The sequence below is a fragment of the Hylobates moloch genome, unplaced genomic scaffold, assembly GCF_009828535.3.
Source record: "Hylobates moloch isolate HMO894 unplaced genomic scaffold, HMol_V3 SCAFFOLD_1118, whole genome shotgun sequence".
In the NCBI taxonomy this organism is placed as follows: domain Eukaryota; kingdom Metazoa; phylum Chordata; class Mammalia; order Primates; family Hylobatidae; genus Hylobates; species Hylobates moloch.
In genome coordinates, this window is record NW_026653393.1 from 1 (window position 1) to 13566 (window position 13566).

Genomic DNA, 13566 nt, shown 5'->3' on the forward strand with positions numbered 1-13566 from the left:
GAGGTAATTCATGTTAAAACACAAGTGTTACATCAGTAAAAGATGCGATCCCCGAAGTAAACCGTGGAATTTGAATCAAGCTTCAAAGAACTAAAAAAAGAAATTGGAGTTTCAACATTCGCCTTCTTGAATCTTTAAGAAATACAGAAGTTCAAAATAGAAAACATTACAGTTTCAGGATACAAAAGTAGAAACACCTGAGATTAAGGCTACATTTTTAAAAAAAATATTGAAAATTACTGTTCTTGTAATACCAGGTTTTCAAACATCAATACCAGTATTGGCATTATCTAGATCAAATCTTTTCATCAAAGTTGAAAAATATAAAGCACTGGGGATACAAAGACCATCAAAATGTCCAATATTGAAATATTTGTCTTTGCATAGTTAAATTGAAAATTTTACCTGCTCTCAATGTTTGTTCATTCTTCAACTCGAAGGCTTTATTTGGAACAGACTTTTGCATTTCAATGGCAGGCTAAATGGGGTTGGAAGCAAAATGTATAAATAAAGAATGTATACTTCACAAAATACATAGTTAATAAGTCATTCAAAATGAAATCATAAAACTAAATACCTTGAAGGCAGATGGCTTCTCAGGAGGCTCTAAAAAGCAAAAGAGATGTATCATCAATCATAAGTAAATATGACAAAGGCAATCACAAATGAATGCAGTGATAGTATCTAACTGAGTCCTCTTGCTCAAATTTGAGAATGAATAGATTTGGAAAGTTTTCTTTTGGTTTGTTTAGGACACACACACGACAGGAACACACTGAAGAAAATATAAATACACGTTTCAAAGATCGTGCAGTTAAGACTTCAAAAGCGAGATTGTGTTTCATGTGTAAAAAGGGTTTATATGAGAAAATAAATGTCAAAGCTGAACATGGAATGCTACACCACATACTTAATGAAACACACTAGAATCATTTATATTATTCCATTCATCCTGTTCTTTAGCCTATCTTTGGAAAAGTACATAGTTAAGATGAGAGTTCAGCCAAATGTAGAACTGACATCTCGTCACTGAAGTGTTATGAACTGATCAGCTTGGATATACACTTAGATCATAATACCAAATATAAATATTTGTTGTTTTCCATAACCATATGGTATAATCATATGCCTATATTTCTGTATCCTCTACTTTATCCATTGGAATGCTTCTTGATCCACTCGTGCAAGAAGATGTATAAAACTCATCATGGAAATAATCTATAATAAGCTTTCATTATTGACATATTTATATAAAAATTTATTGCAATAGATGAATTAAACATAAATAACTTTTGTACATTGTTAAGTCACCGCAATATTTATTTTAAAAAGCAATCTTATTATTCAAGTATAAATTCAGTATTTTTTTAGTTGCTACAATTCATCTGATTTGGTGTATCATTAGTCTATAATAAATTTTTGTGGAATGGCAATTTTACCAAAACAACACACTTTCTTAAAAATAAAGCCAATGTTCTTAGTTTCAAATATATCTCATTTGAATAGCTAACATCAACGATATATATATTTGTCATGCCTGATTGTAACAGAGAAACCTAATGAGTCACTGTGGTTACCCAGATTCTAGGAGGCCTCCTGCTTCCGGTAGTCTCTGGAGTGCCCACAGTCTACCTTCTGGAGTGCAAATAATCTAAATGCATCTGAAGTGAGTTCACTCAATTGTTCTTCTCAGAGTCTCCAGAGTTACCTGCCTACCTTCTTCCTTGTTTGTCCGCTGTTACCTGCCTAGAATGCTTCTACCAAAAAAAAAAAAAGTTAAAAGAAAATTTAAAAAAAACCTCTTAACTCTGTAGAATTCTTTCCATTCAACACTGTTTCAAATTTATTTGTTCAACACTTCCTTTCTCTTTGTTTAGTGACAGTATCTTAAATCTATAATTTCTGTTTCTCTATCTTTTCCTTCTTCTTCTCTGGCTAAAAGCATATCCAGAAATAAAAGCAATATAATCCATTCTCTTGACCCTGTTATGTCTTGACCTTCTATCCAACTGCCCTTCTTCCACTTTTTTCCCATGAAAGGCCTCTCCTTTTGCTACTCAGAGCAAGCTCCAAGGACCACCAGCATCAGCATTGCCTGAGAACTTATTAAAAATGCGTGCCACCACGTCCGGCCAATTTTTTGTATTTTTAGTAGAGACAGGGTTTCACCGTGTTAGTCAGGATGGTCTCGATCTCCTAACCTCGTGATACGCCACTCACTCCTAACCTCGTGATATGCCACTCACTCCTAACCTCGTGATACGCCACTCACGGCCTCCCAAAGTGCTGGGATTACAGGCGTGAGCCACCGCACCCGGTCACCATTTTTTAAATAAATATCCGTAACTATTTTTTATGTTTTCTAAAGTAATGTGGTTGACAATTATATTAGGTATACGTTAAATATAAAACTGCTGGAGTTACGACCAGATGGTTTATTCTCAATGCATCAATATCTTCTGAACTAGTATGTGAAGCCCTGGAGAATTTTCACAAATTTATACGAGAAATGACACCATAAACTGAACTACTTCTTCCCATGTAAACATATGAAAAGTCTAGATCCTCTCTAGGGCAAAAGACAGCACAGTGCCACGAGACAGAAAATGAATCTGTAACCAACTCTTTTCATTATAAACAAAATTGTTTGATTTATATTTTTTTAAAAAAGTAAAAGAGAAAAAAGACTCAGAGGTGCAACTTCAGACATTATTTCATATACAAGAGCCCATTTGTTATTTGACACTTTAAAACCTTATGCATTTTTGAAAATTCTTGTTCTAACTTGTGATCTGAGCATCTCTGAAGTTCAACAAATACACTGGGGTCCTAATAGTTCAAATAATACTTTTCTTATTTCTCCTATTTACTGATATTTTCTAAAAAGTGTAAACTAAAATTTTTCAGACACATGACATGTCACAATGTCATAATTTTCATGGTTAACGAGTAACAGTTGTAATGTGTATTGGAAAGTAGGACTTTTCATTCGTGTATTTTAAATATTTTCATTTTAATTTCTAACATTGGATGAAGCAGTAAATATTCCCACTTCAATAAAAGCTCTGTGATATCAGCTGTCATTTAATGTTGACTTTTAGTGGCTAGGAAAGACAGTCTAATTAAATGTGTTTTAGAGTTAACATGGCAAACTATGAGGCCTTAAATCAAAGCAGAGCTAATTGTATTGAGTACATCTAAAATATTTGATAAGCAAAAAGAAAGGAACTTCCAGAACAATATGTACAGCGTACAATTATTTGTTGAAAATTTAAGACATCAGCCAGGCGTGGTGCCTCAAGCGCATAATCCCAGCACTTTGGGAGGCCAAGGCGGGCGGATCACGAGGTCAGGATATCCAGACCAGACAATCCTGGCTAACACGGTGAAACCCCATCTCTACTAAAAATACAAAAAATCAGCCGGGCGTGGTGGCAGGCACCTGTAGTCCCAGCTACTCAGGAGGCTGAAGCAGGAGAATGGCATGAAGCCGGGAGGCACAGCTTGCAGTGAGCCAAGATCATGCCACTGCACTCCAGCCTGGGCGAGCCGTCTCAAAAAAAAAAAAAAAAAAAAGAAAAGAAAAGACAATTTAAAACATGAAAACAAATTCTACACATAGTCCATAAAACATGAAAACAAATTTTACACATAGTCTATAAGACATGAAAACAAATTCTACACATAGTCTGTAACCACACACATATGTTGTGAGTTTTTGTTTTTTTATTTCTTTGCTTTTTCAGATGGAGTCTCACTCTGTCACTCAGGCTAAAGTGGCACAAGCTTGGCTCACTGCAACTTCTGCCTCCTAGGTTCAAGCCATTCTCCTGCTTCAGCCTCCAGAGTAGCTGAGATTACAGGCACCCACCACCACAATCAGCTATTTTTTGTTATATTTAGTAGAGATGGGGTTTCACTAATTTGACCAGGCTGGTCTGGGACTCAGCAGCCTGACCTTAAGTTATCTGCCCCCCTTTGTCTCCCAAAATGCTAGGATTACAGGCACGTGCCACCATGCACAGCCTGTTGTAAAATGTTTTAAACATGCATGGGAATGACAACAAAAACTAATTCAGGCTGTTTTGTACCTCTAGACAATTCATTACAATAGCATTAAAAGACACCAAGGCTAAATGCTTTGGGGTCACTCTTCTAAAACACTGTGTCTAGCAAAGGGTCATCAAGTAATGATTGCTTGACTTATTTTTTAAAATTATAAGTCACACACACATACACACACACACACACATTCAGTCAGCTAATAAAACAAAACTGATTTTCTTAAGATTCTCAGAGTGACAACACTCAAAACTCTCATGTCAGCAAGTGAAACTTTCTTCTAAGATCAGAATTCCAATCAGCCTTTGAACCACTGCAAATATTTCACAGTCTCAAAATTCACCTGCCTTAAAACCAAGCACGTACTGAAATTGCAAATTGGAAACTTTATACTATCGGGACATTAAAGTAGAAGCACATGAGGTAAAGCAGAATTTTTGTTTAAATCTCTAAATCTTATGCTTGAGAAAATGGCATTTTCTCAAACATAAATACTAACATTGGCATTATTTGTATCAAAATTTCCCATCAAATTTTGAATAGAAAACAACATTGGGAATGAAAAGGCTCTCAGCATTTCAAATATTTTAATATTCTTCTTTCCAGAGTAAAATTAAAATTACAAAATTTACCTGCTTTGAATGTTTGTATGTCCTTCAATTCTAAGGCTTTATTTGGAATAGAAACTTTCATTCCACACATAGCCTAAATGGGTTTGGAAACAAAACAATTAATATATAATGCATACTTCATAAAACATGTAGTTAATACTCAAGATAAAAATATAAAAGTTATTACCTTCAGAAGACCATCTTTACCAGGAGACTCTAAAAGAAAAGGGACATATATAATTGATTATATGCAAGCCTGACAAAGCCTACCAAACATTCACACAGTGTGAACATGAAGATGAATCCTCATGCTTGGATTGAAAAGGGATTACACTAGGTTTTGGGGTCATTTGCGTTATTGTATTTGTTAACATGCCAACGTGACAGAAATATACCTAAGAAAATTTAAAAAATAGATTTCATCAAACATGCTGCGAGGATTTCAACAGTGAAAATATATTTAACATGACAATAACTAAAGCAGAAAAATTCTAATACCAGTAAGAGAAAGCTGTCGTATAAGGAAAGAAGTTGTATTTAATAAGATGACCAAGTCATGCCACCGACCCCACCAAAAAAAAAAAATGTCCAAGCTAATGTTAGAATGCTATGGCATATTGTTAAGGAAACACATCGGAATCACTTATGTCAATATATACATGTAGCTACTATGTTCTTCAATTTGTCATGTAGTTTAGGAATTGCAAAGTTGTGATGAGACTTCAAAGGTACAATTTACTTATCATTGCAGAGGATGTTGTAAATTTAGCAGCATATCTACTTATAGAATAATAGTTAATACATATATTCATTTTTGTACCTCTGTAAAATATGAGTATTTTTACATTTATGGGGTTCTCTAGTGCTCTTAAAATTTCCTGATCCACTTATACAAAAAGGTCCAAGCGTACCCATCAACAAACCAATACAGGCCAGGTGCAGTGGCTCATGCCTATAATTCCAGCACTTTGGAAGGCCGAGGAGGGCGGATCTCTCGAGGTCAGGAGTTCCAAACCAGCCTGGCCAAAATTGTGAAACTCTGTCTCCACTAAAAAAAAAACAAAAATCAGCCAGATATGCTGGCACATGCCTGTAATCCCAGCTACTTGGGCGCCTGAGGTACAAGAATCACTTGAACCCAGGAGGTGGAGGTTGCAGTGAGCCAAGATCATGCCACTGCACTCCAGCCTGGATGACAGAGTGAGAAAACATCTAATATGAAAGTATCACAAACTAGAAGTAAACTTCCAGAGACTTTTTACATATCATTAACCTGCGTATCTCAATGTTAGAATAATGGTTATTGAAAATAACAGTTTTAGTGTTCAAGGAGTGAATTCTACAATTGTTTTGTTTCTAAAATCAATCCTATTTGTTATACCGTGCGAGTTGTTAAACTACTGTTATGAATAAGCTCTTATAAAAAACTTAGCTTCAAAAACACAGACATTTCATTGAGATAGAAATAGATCTCATTTCTTCAAACAATATTAATAAAACATGTTTAATCACTCATTTTTCTCTACTCTTTAAATTTTTCAGTATGACACACTTTAATATATTCAGAAATATCAACTATATATGTTGTTTCCCTTGAGAGATGATTGATCAATAGTTAAGACACTTCAGGGATATAAACTCTCTGAAACACACAAAATTTATGTCTAACCATTTTAAGTCTAAATATGCATGACCATATTGCATGTATGTGTGTTAGAAAAAAAGTGCTTAAAATTATATTCAATATGCTTTAAATAAAAACCCGCTATAATTACAATGAGAAGGTCATTCTCGATTCATTGTTATCTTTAAATTTTACTTCTGAAGCACTGAAGAAACCTCAGAAATTCATATATAAGAAATGATACCATGAATTCATCTGCTTGTTTTAGGTAAAAATATGATAAATATACATCCTCACTAACTGCAAAGAAAGCAGAGTGTCATGAGACAGGAAATGAATATGTAACCAAAATATTTTCCTTTATAAAGCAAATAGCTGGCTTTAAACTTTCTAACACAAGATAAAAAAGCAAAACACACAGAGATGAAACAGTAAGGGCGATCTCATCATCAAGGAACCATTTATCACTTGGCACTTAAGAATCCTATGTATGGTTGAAAACTCTGGTTCTAAATTGTGATCTGATCATCCCTGAAGTTCAAAACCCATGCAGAGGAAACAGGTAGGGAAATACTACCTTAGTTATTTTTTTTATTACCTTTATTTTTATAAAGGGGTACACTGGAGTTTTCAGAGTCAAGACAGGTCACCTGGCATAGCTCTATACATTCGTGAGCCGCATTTGTAATGACTATTGAAATGTATGGCTGTACATACTTCTATTTTGAGTACCTCACTTTTAATTTCTAGTATATCATGCTATACTAAGCATGTATGTCCTACTTCATGCAGTAGGACATACACGTAAACAAAGGTTTGTTGGCATCTGTAATTATATTTATGGTGCTTTTTAGTCACCATGAAGAGAGTCTAATTAATTGTGTTGCAAAGTAAAAATGTAAACTATGATTTTTTTTTTTTTTTTTTTTGACAGTGTCTCACCCTGTCGCCCAGACTGGAGTGCAGTGGGGAGATCTTGGCTCACTACAAGCTCTGCCTCCCAGGTTCATGCCATTCTCCTGCCTCAGCCTCCTGAGTAGCTGAGACTACAGGCAGCCACCACCGCGCCCGGCTAATTCTTTGTATTTTTAGTAGAGATGGGGTTTCACCATGTTAGCCAGGATGGTCTGGATCTCCTGACCTGCCTGCCTCGGCCTCCCAAAGTGCTGGGATTACAAGCATGAGCCACCACGCCTGGCCTGAAGTCTTAAAATAAATGAAAAACAAGCTAATCGCTGAACAAAAAATAAAGAGTTGCTGTAGAATGACAAGAACATTGTACAACCATTTATATATGATTTTTGCAAAAGTGTTAATACCAATATGTATATGCTGACTGATGAGGAGAAAACTGATCTGGAATCACAGGAGCAAATCATGACACTGAGAAGATAAATGCAAAAGCTGAACGTAGAATGCTACACCATGTGTCTTTAATGCAACACATTATAATAATTTATATCATTACATTATAAACATTCAGGATGTTCTTTAATATGTCCTGTCATTGAGAAGCTACACAGTTCGGATGAGAGTTCAGCTGAATGTAGAACTGACAACTCATCAGTGAAAGTGTAACGAATTGATCAGCTTGGATATATACTTAGAGCATAATATTAAATATAAATATTCATTGATATTCATAACCATATGCTATAATAGTATGCCAACATTTTTGTAATTTCTAGCTTAGCCATCTCAATATTTCTTGATCCACTCATGGAGGAAGATATACAAACCTCATCAGGAATAGCAAATTTAATAAGCTTTCAATATTGATGCATTTGCTTTAAATTTAGTTGCAACAGACTTATTAAATATTAATAACATTTTCTATGTTAAAATCAGTAAAATACCTATGAATAACAACAATTTAAGTATTCAAGTCATAAATTCAGAATTTTATGGTTTTTAAAATTAGTCGGGTTTGGCATATCATGTTATTTGCTAATGAGGTTTTATAAAATGGCAATTTTACCAACACAATTTGCTTCCTTAAAAATAAAGCCAAGGTTCTTACATTCAAGTATATCTTACTCAAATTGTGAATATCAACAATATACATACATACATATATACATATATATATTTGATGCCTCATAGTAATAAAGAAAATTAATGACTCACTGAGGTTTAGTCCAATTCTACTAATCCTCATGATTCCAGTAGTCTCCAGAGCACCCACACTCTAACATTCTGCAGTAAAAATTTTCTAAATGCTTCCGAAGTGAGTTCACTCCATTTTCCTTCATAGAAAATCCAAAATAATCTAGCTGGCTTCTCTCTTGTCCCCTGCTTCCTGCCTCACAATCTCTCTTCTTTAGCAAAAATAATCTCTAGACTTGTGCTCTTGATTCTTCCCATTCAACACCTATTAAAATTATTTTTCCCACTCTTTCCTTTTTCTTTGTTTAGCGGTAGAATCTTCCATCTATAATTTCTATTGTGTTGCCCCTTCTTCTCCCCTGACTAAAAACATACTCAAAATTAAGAGCACCATAATGCTTTCTCCTGACCCTTTTCTGTCCTGACCTTCTATCCAATTGTTCTTCTTCCACATTTTTTCCCACAAACGGCCTCTCCTCTTGCTACCCAGAGCAAGGTCCAAGGACCACCAGCATCAGCATCGCCTGAGAACTTATTAAAAATGCAGAATCCCAAGTCGGCTGAATCTCAGTGTGAATTGTTAATAAGGTTTTCAGCTGATTTTCTGAAGTTTGAAAACTTCTGTTCACTCTGATGGTAGTTTCTTTTGCTGTGCAGAAGCTCTTTAGTTTAATTAGATCTCATTTGTCAATTTTGGCTTTTGTTGCCATTGCTTTTGGTGTTTTAGACATGAAGTCCTTGCCCACGCCTATGTCCTGAATGGTATTGCCTAGGTTTTCTTGTCGGATTTTAATGGTTTTAGGTCTAACATTTAAGTCTTTAATCCATCTTGAATTAATTTTTGTATAAGGTGTAAGGAAGGGATCCAGTTTCAGCTTTCCACATATGGCTAGCCAGTTTTCCCAGCACCATTTGTTAAATAGGGAATCCTTTTCCCATTGCTTGTTTTTGTCAGGTTTGTCAAAGATCAGATAGCTGTAGATATGCGGCATCATTTCTTTTTTTTTCTTTTTAGTGAAAAAAATTTATCTCATAACTGAATTTTACACGTTGAAATAGCCAACAATAAATAATATCTTATAAATAACTGGCTAGAAAATGTGTCAAGGCAATAAAACCTATAATCTCATCAGTTCCATGTCCATAAAGCAATTTACCAACGTTAAGAAAAACTTCATTGATGTTTTATTTTATTTATTTATTTTTTTGAGATGGAGTTTTGTTCTTGTTGCCCAGGCTGGAGTGCAATGGTGTGATCTCGGCTCACTGCAACCTTCACCTCTGAGTTCAATCAATTCTTCTGCCTCAGCCTCCCAAGTAGCTTGAATTACAGGTGCCAGCCACCAAGCCCGGCTAATTTTTTGTATTTTTTTTTATTATTATACTTTAGGTTTGAGGGTACATGTGCACAATGTGCAGGTTTGTTACATATGTATCCATGTGCCATGTTGGTTTGCTGCACCCATTAACTCGTCATTTAGCATTAGGTACATCTCCTAATGCTGTCCCTCCCCTCTCCCCTCACCCCACAACAGTCCCCAGAGTGTGATGTTCCCCTTCCTGTGTCCATGAGTTCTCATTGTTCAATTCCCACCTATGAGTGAGAACAGGTGGTGCTTGTGATAGTTTACTGAGAATGATGGTTTCCAGTTTCATCCATGTCCCTACAAAGGACATGAACTCATCATTTTTTATGGCTGCATAGTATTCAATGGTGTATATGTGCCACATTTTCTTAATCCAGTCTATCATAGTTGGACATTTGGGTTGGTTCCAAGTCTTTGCTATTGTGAATAGTGCATGCGGCATAATTTCTGAGGGCTCTGTTCTGTTCCATTGATCTACATCTCTGTTGTGGTACCAGTACCATGCTGTTTTGGTTACTGTAGCCTTGCAGTATAGTTTGAAGTCAGGTAGTGTGATGCCTCCAGCTTTGTTCTTTTGGCTTAGGATTGACTTGGCGATGCGGGCTCTTTTTTGGTTCCATATGAACTTTACAGTAGTTTTTTCCAATTCTGTGAAGAAAGTCATTGGTAGCTTGATGGGGATGGCATTGAATCTATAAATTACCTTGGGCAGTATGGCCATTTTCACGATATTGATTCTTCCAACCCATGAGCATAGAATGTTCTTCCATTTGTTTTTGTATCCTCTTTTATTTCACTGAGCAGTGGTTTGTAGTTCTCCTTGAAGAGGTCCTTCACATCCCTTGTAAGTTGGATTCCTAGGTATTTTATTCTCTTTGAAGCAATTGTGAATGGGAGTTCACTCATGATTTGGCTCTCTGTCTGTGATTGGTGTATAAGAATGCTTGTGATTTTTGTACATTGATTTTGTATCCTGAGACTTTGCTGAAGTGCTAATCAGCTTAAGGAGATTTTGGGCTGACACAATGGGGTTTTCTAGATATACAATCATATCATCCGCAAACAGGGACAATTTGACTTCCTCTTTTCCTAATTGAATACCCTTTATTTCCTTCTCCTGCCTGACTGGCCTGGCCAGAACTTCCAACACCATGTTGAATAGGAGTGGTGAGAGAGGGCATCCCTTTCTTGTGCCAGTTTTCAAAGGGAATGCTTCCAGTTTTTGCCCATTCAGTATGATATTAGCTGTGGGTTTGTCATAGATAGCTCTTATGATTTTGAGATACGTCCCATCAATACTTAATTTATTGAGAGTTTTTAGGATGAAGCATTGTTGAATTTTGTCAAAGGCCTTTTCTGCATCTATTGAGATAATCAGGTGGTTTTTGTCTTTGATGCTGTTTATATGCTGGATTACATTTATTGATTTGCATATGTTGAACCAGCCTTGCATCCCAGGGATGAAGCCCACTTGATCATGGTGGATAAGCTTTTTGATGTGCTGCTGGATTTGGTTTGCCAGTATTTTATTGAGGATTTTTGCATCAATGTTCATCAAGGATATTGGTCTGAAATTCTCTTTCGCAACCTACTCATCTGACAAAGGGCTAATATCCAGAATCTACAATGAACTCAAACAAATTTACAAGAAAAAAACAAACAACCCCATCAAAAAGTGGGCGAACGACATGAACAGACACTTCTCAAAAGAATACATTTATGCACGCAAAAAACACATGAAAAAATGCTCATCATCACTGGCCATCAGAGAAATGCAAATCAAAACCACAATGAGATACCATCTCACACCAGTTAGAATGGCGATCATTAAAAAGTCAGGAAACAACAGGTCCTGGAGAGGATGTGGAGAAATAGGAACACTTTTACACTGTTGGTGGGACTGTAAACTAGTTCAACCATTGTGGAAGTCAGTGTGGCGATTCCTCAGGGATCTAGAACTAGAAATTCCATTTGACCCAGCCATCCCATTACTGGGTATATACCCAAAGGACTACAAATCATGCTGCTATAAAGACACATGCACAGGTATGTTTATTGTGGCACTATTCACAATAGCAAAGACTTGGAACCAACCCAAATGTCCAATAACGATAGACTGGATTAAGAAAATGTGGCACATATACAACATGGAATACTATGCAGCCATAAAAAATGATGAGTTCATGTCCTTTGCAGGGACATGGATGAAACTGGAAAACATCATTCTCAGTAAACTATCCCAAGGACAAAAAACCAAACACCGCATGTTCTCAGTCATAGGTGGGCATTGAACAATGAGAACAGATGGACACAGGAAGGGGAACATCACACTCTGGGGACTGTTGTGGGGTGGGGGGACGGGGGAGGGACAGCATTAGGAGATGTACCTAATGCTAAATGACAAGTTAATGGGTGCAGCACACCAACATGGCACATGGATACATATGTAACAAACCTGCACATTGTGCACATGTACCCTAAAACTTAAAGTATAATAATAATAATAAAAAAGAAAACTTCTGGTCTATACGGAGTGTATATGACAAATTATATACATGTTTGGCCATGCAGATATGCTTATTCTCACCTATGGCAAATAGAACATAGCTCTCCATGGTCAGGTGCTTCCATCCCTAATGGCTTCCCACCAGTGAGAAAGACATTAAGAGTCAGAATATTTTTGTTGTAATTCTCTGGTAAATTTTGGTACTAGAAGGTCACTTTGTATTCTTCCCAAATTTCTAACCATACCCGATCTTTTCCTAAAGAATCATTTCATCATCCTCCATTACATAAACCTGATTCTTGTTCCTTCATGTACTCTCTGTACACTCTGTCTTTCTCAGTCTTCATTTCCTCTTTTACTACTTTATTCTTTCTTATTTTCTCATTTTCCTCAGGTCTTGGAATATCTTGAATTCAAACTCATAATTCAACTCCTTTTCAGCACTCTCAATATAGTCTGTTGCCAACACCTGATAAGGTGTATAACCGATCACCATTTCACTTCTCTTTTTTCCGTGCTTTGCATTAAGGAGGTAATTTTCTTCAGCTGTTAGAAGATAGCCTTCCTTATCAGTTTAGAGAAATATTTGGTCAAATGACTTTTTAAATAAAAAATGGTTCTTACCTTCTAATTTTCCACTTATTTTATTGATTTCTTTTTGATGTGTAGCCTTGGGTAAACACACATCCTTCTGTGAAACAGTCTCACAGAGACTCTGTTAAAAGTAATATCAATAAGTAATTTCAATGGAAAAATCCTAGTAATGAAGAGTATCAAAATTTCCTAATGAAAATCTTTTTTAAAAACACAATTTCCTACTTTGCAAACAATTTGACTTAAGAGCAGACACGTATAGAAAACCAAAACATTTTGATAGAAAACCTCATGTAACCCTCTCTACATCAAGCTGATTTTTACATTCATGTGGCCATTAACTTGGTTACTGAGCAGGAAAAACAAATGACGTTCATGAAAAAATTCACTCGTGCATATTTCAAAAAGTATCTCTCTTAACAATATCTAACTTATGTTGTAGTCCTCATCAAAAATAAATAAGACATTTCAAACAAAATACAACACATTTGCTACTTGACATGACACATACAGCATTAAACATATAAAATATTCACAATCATAGAACTGTTTACTGTTAAAAATGATGCATGTCATAAAGAGAACTTTTAGGGTCTATCATATAATGTATGCACAGAATATGAAAAAGCTGCTTTATTTCGGTAAACAGGGGCTTAAAATAAGCAACATGTTTTTGACAAAATTTATGGTGATAGA

General features: G+C 35.7%; 1 protein-coding gene across 1 annotated transcript; it reads right to left on the bottom strand.

The window, feature by feature from the left end:
- Nucleotides 1-340: 340 nt before the first annotated feature.
- On the bottom strand, nt 341-12985 carry LOC116464615 (ankyrin repeat domain-containing protein 30A-like). Its single transcript, XM_032147879.2, has 5 exons — nt 12901-12985; nt 4861-4889; nt 4695-4767; nt 578-606; nt 341-478 (listed from the first exon to the last, which is right to left on the bottom strand). Exons 3-5 carry the CDS (start codon nt 4762-4764, stop codon nt 350-352), a joined length of 228 nt encoding a protein of 75 aa, XP_032003770.1. The 5' UTR covers nt 4765-4767; nt 4861-4889; nt 12901-12985; the 3' UTR covers nt 341-349.
- Between the last annotated feature and the right edge of the window lie 581 nt (nt 12986-13566).

What these genes read in the sequence shown, in the direction of transcription:
- LOC116464615 (XM_032147879.2), bottom strand. Translation starts at nt 4,764, where the DNA reads ATGTGTGGAATGAAAGTTTCTATTCCAAATAAAGCCTTAGAATTGAAG. An exon ending in CATACAAACATTCAAAGCAG is followed by an intron (nt 607 to 4,694) that starts GTAAATTTTGTA and finishes TTTGCTTTTTAG; the next exon opens with AGCCTCCTGAGAAGCCATCT. An exon ending in AGAAGCCATCTGCCTTCAAG is followed by an intron (nt 479 to 577) that starts GTATTTAGTTTT and finishes AACCCCATTTAG; the next exon opens with CCTGCCATTGAAATGCAAAA.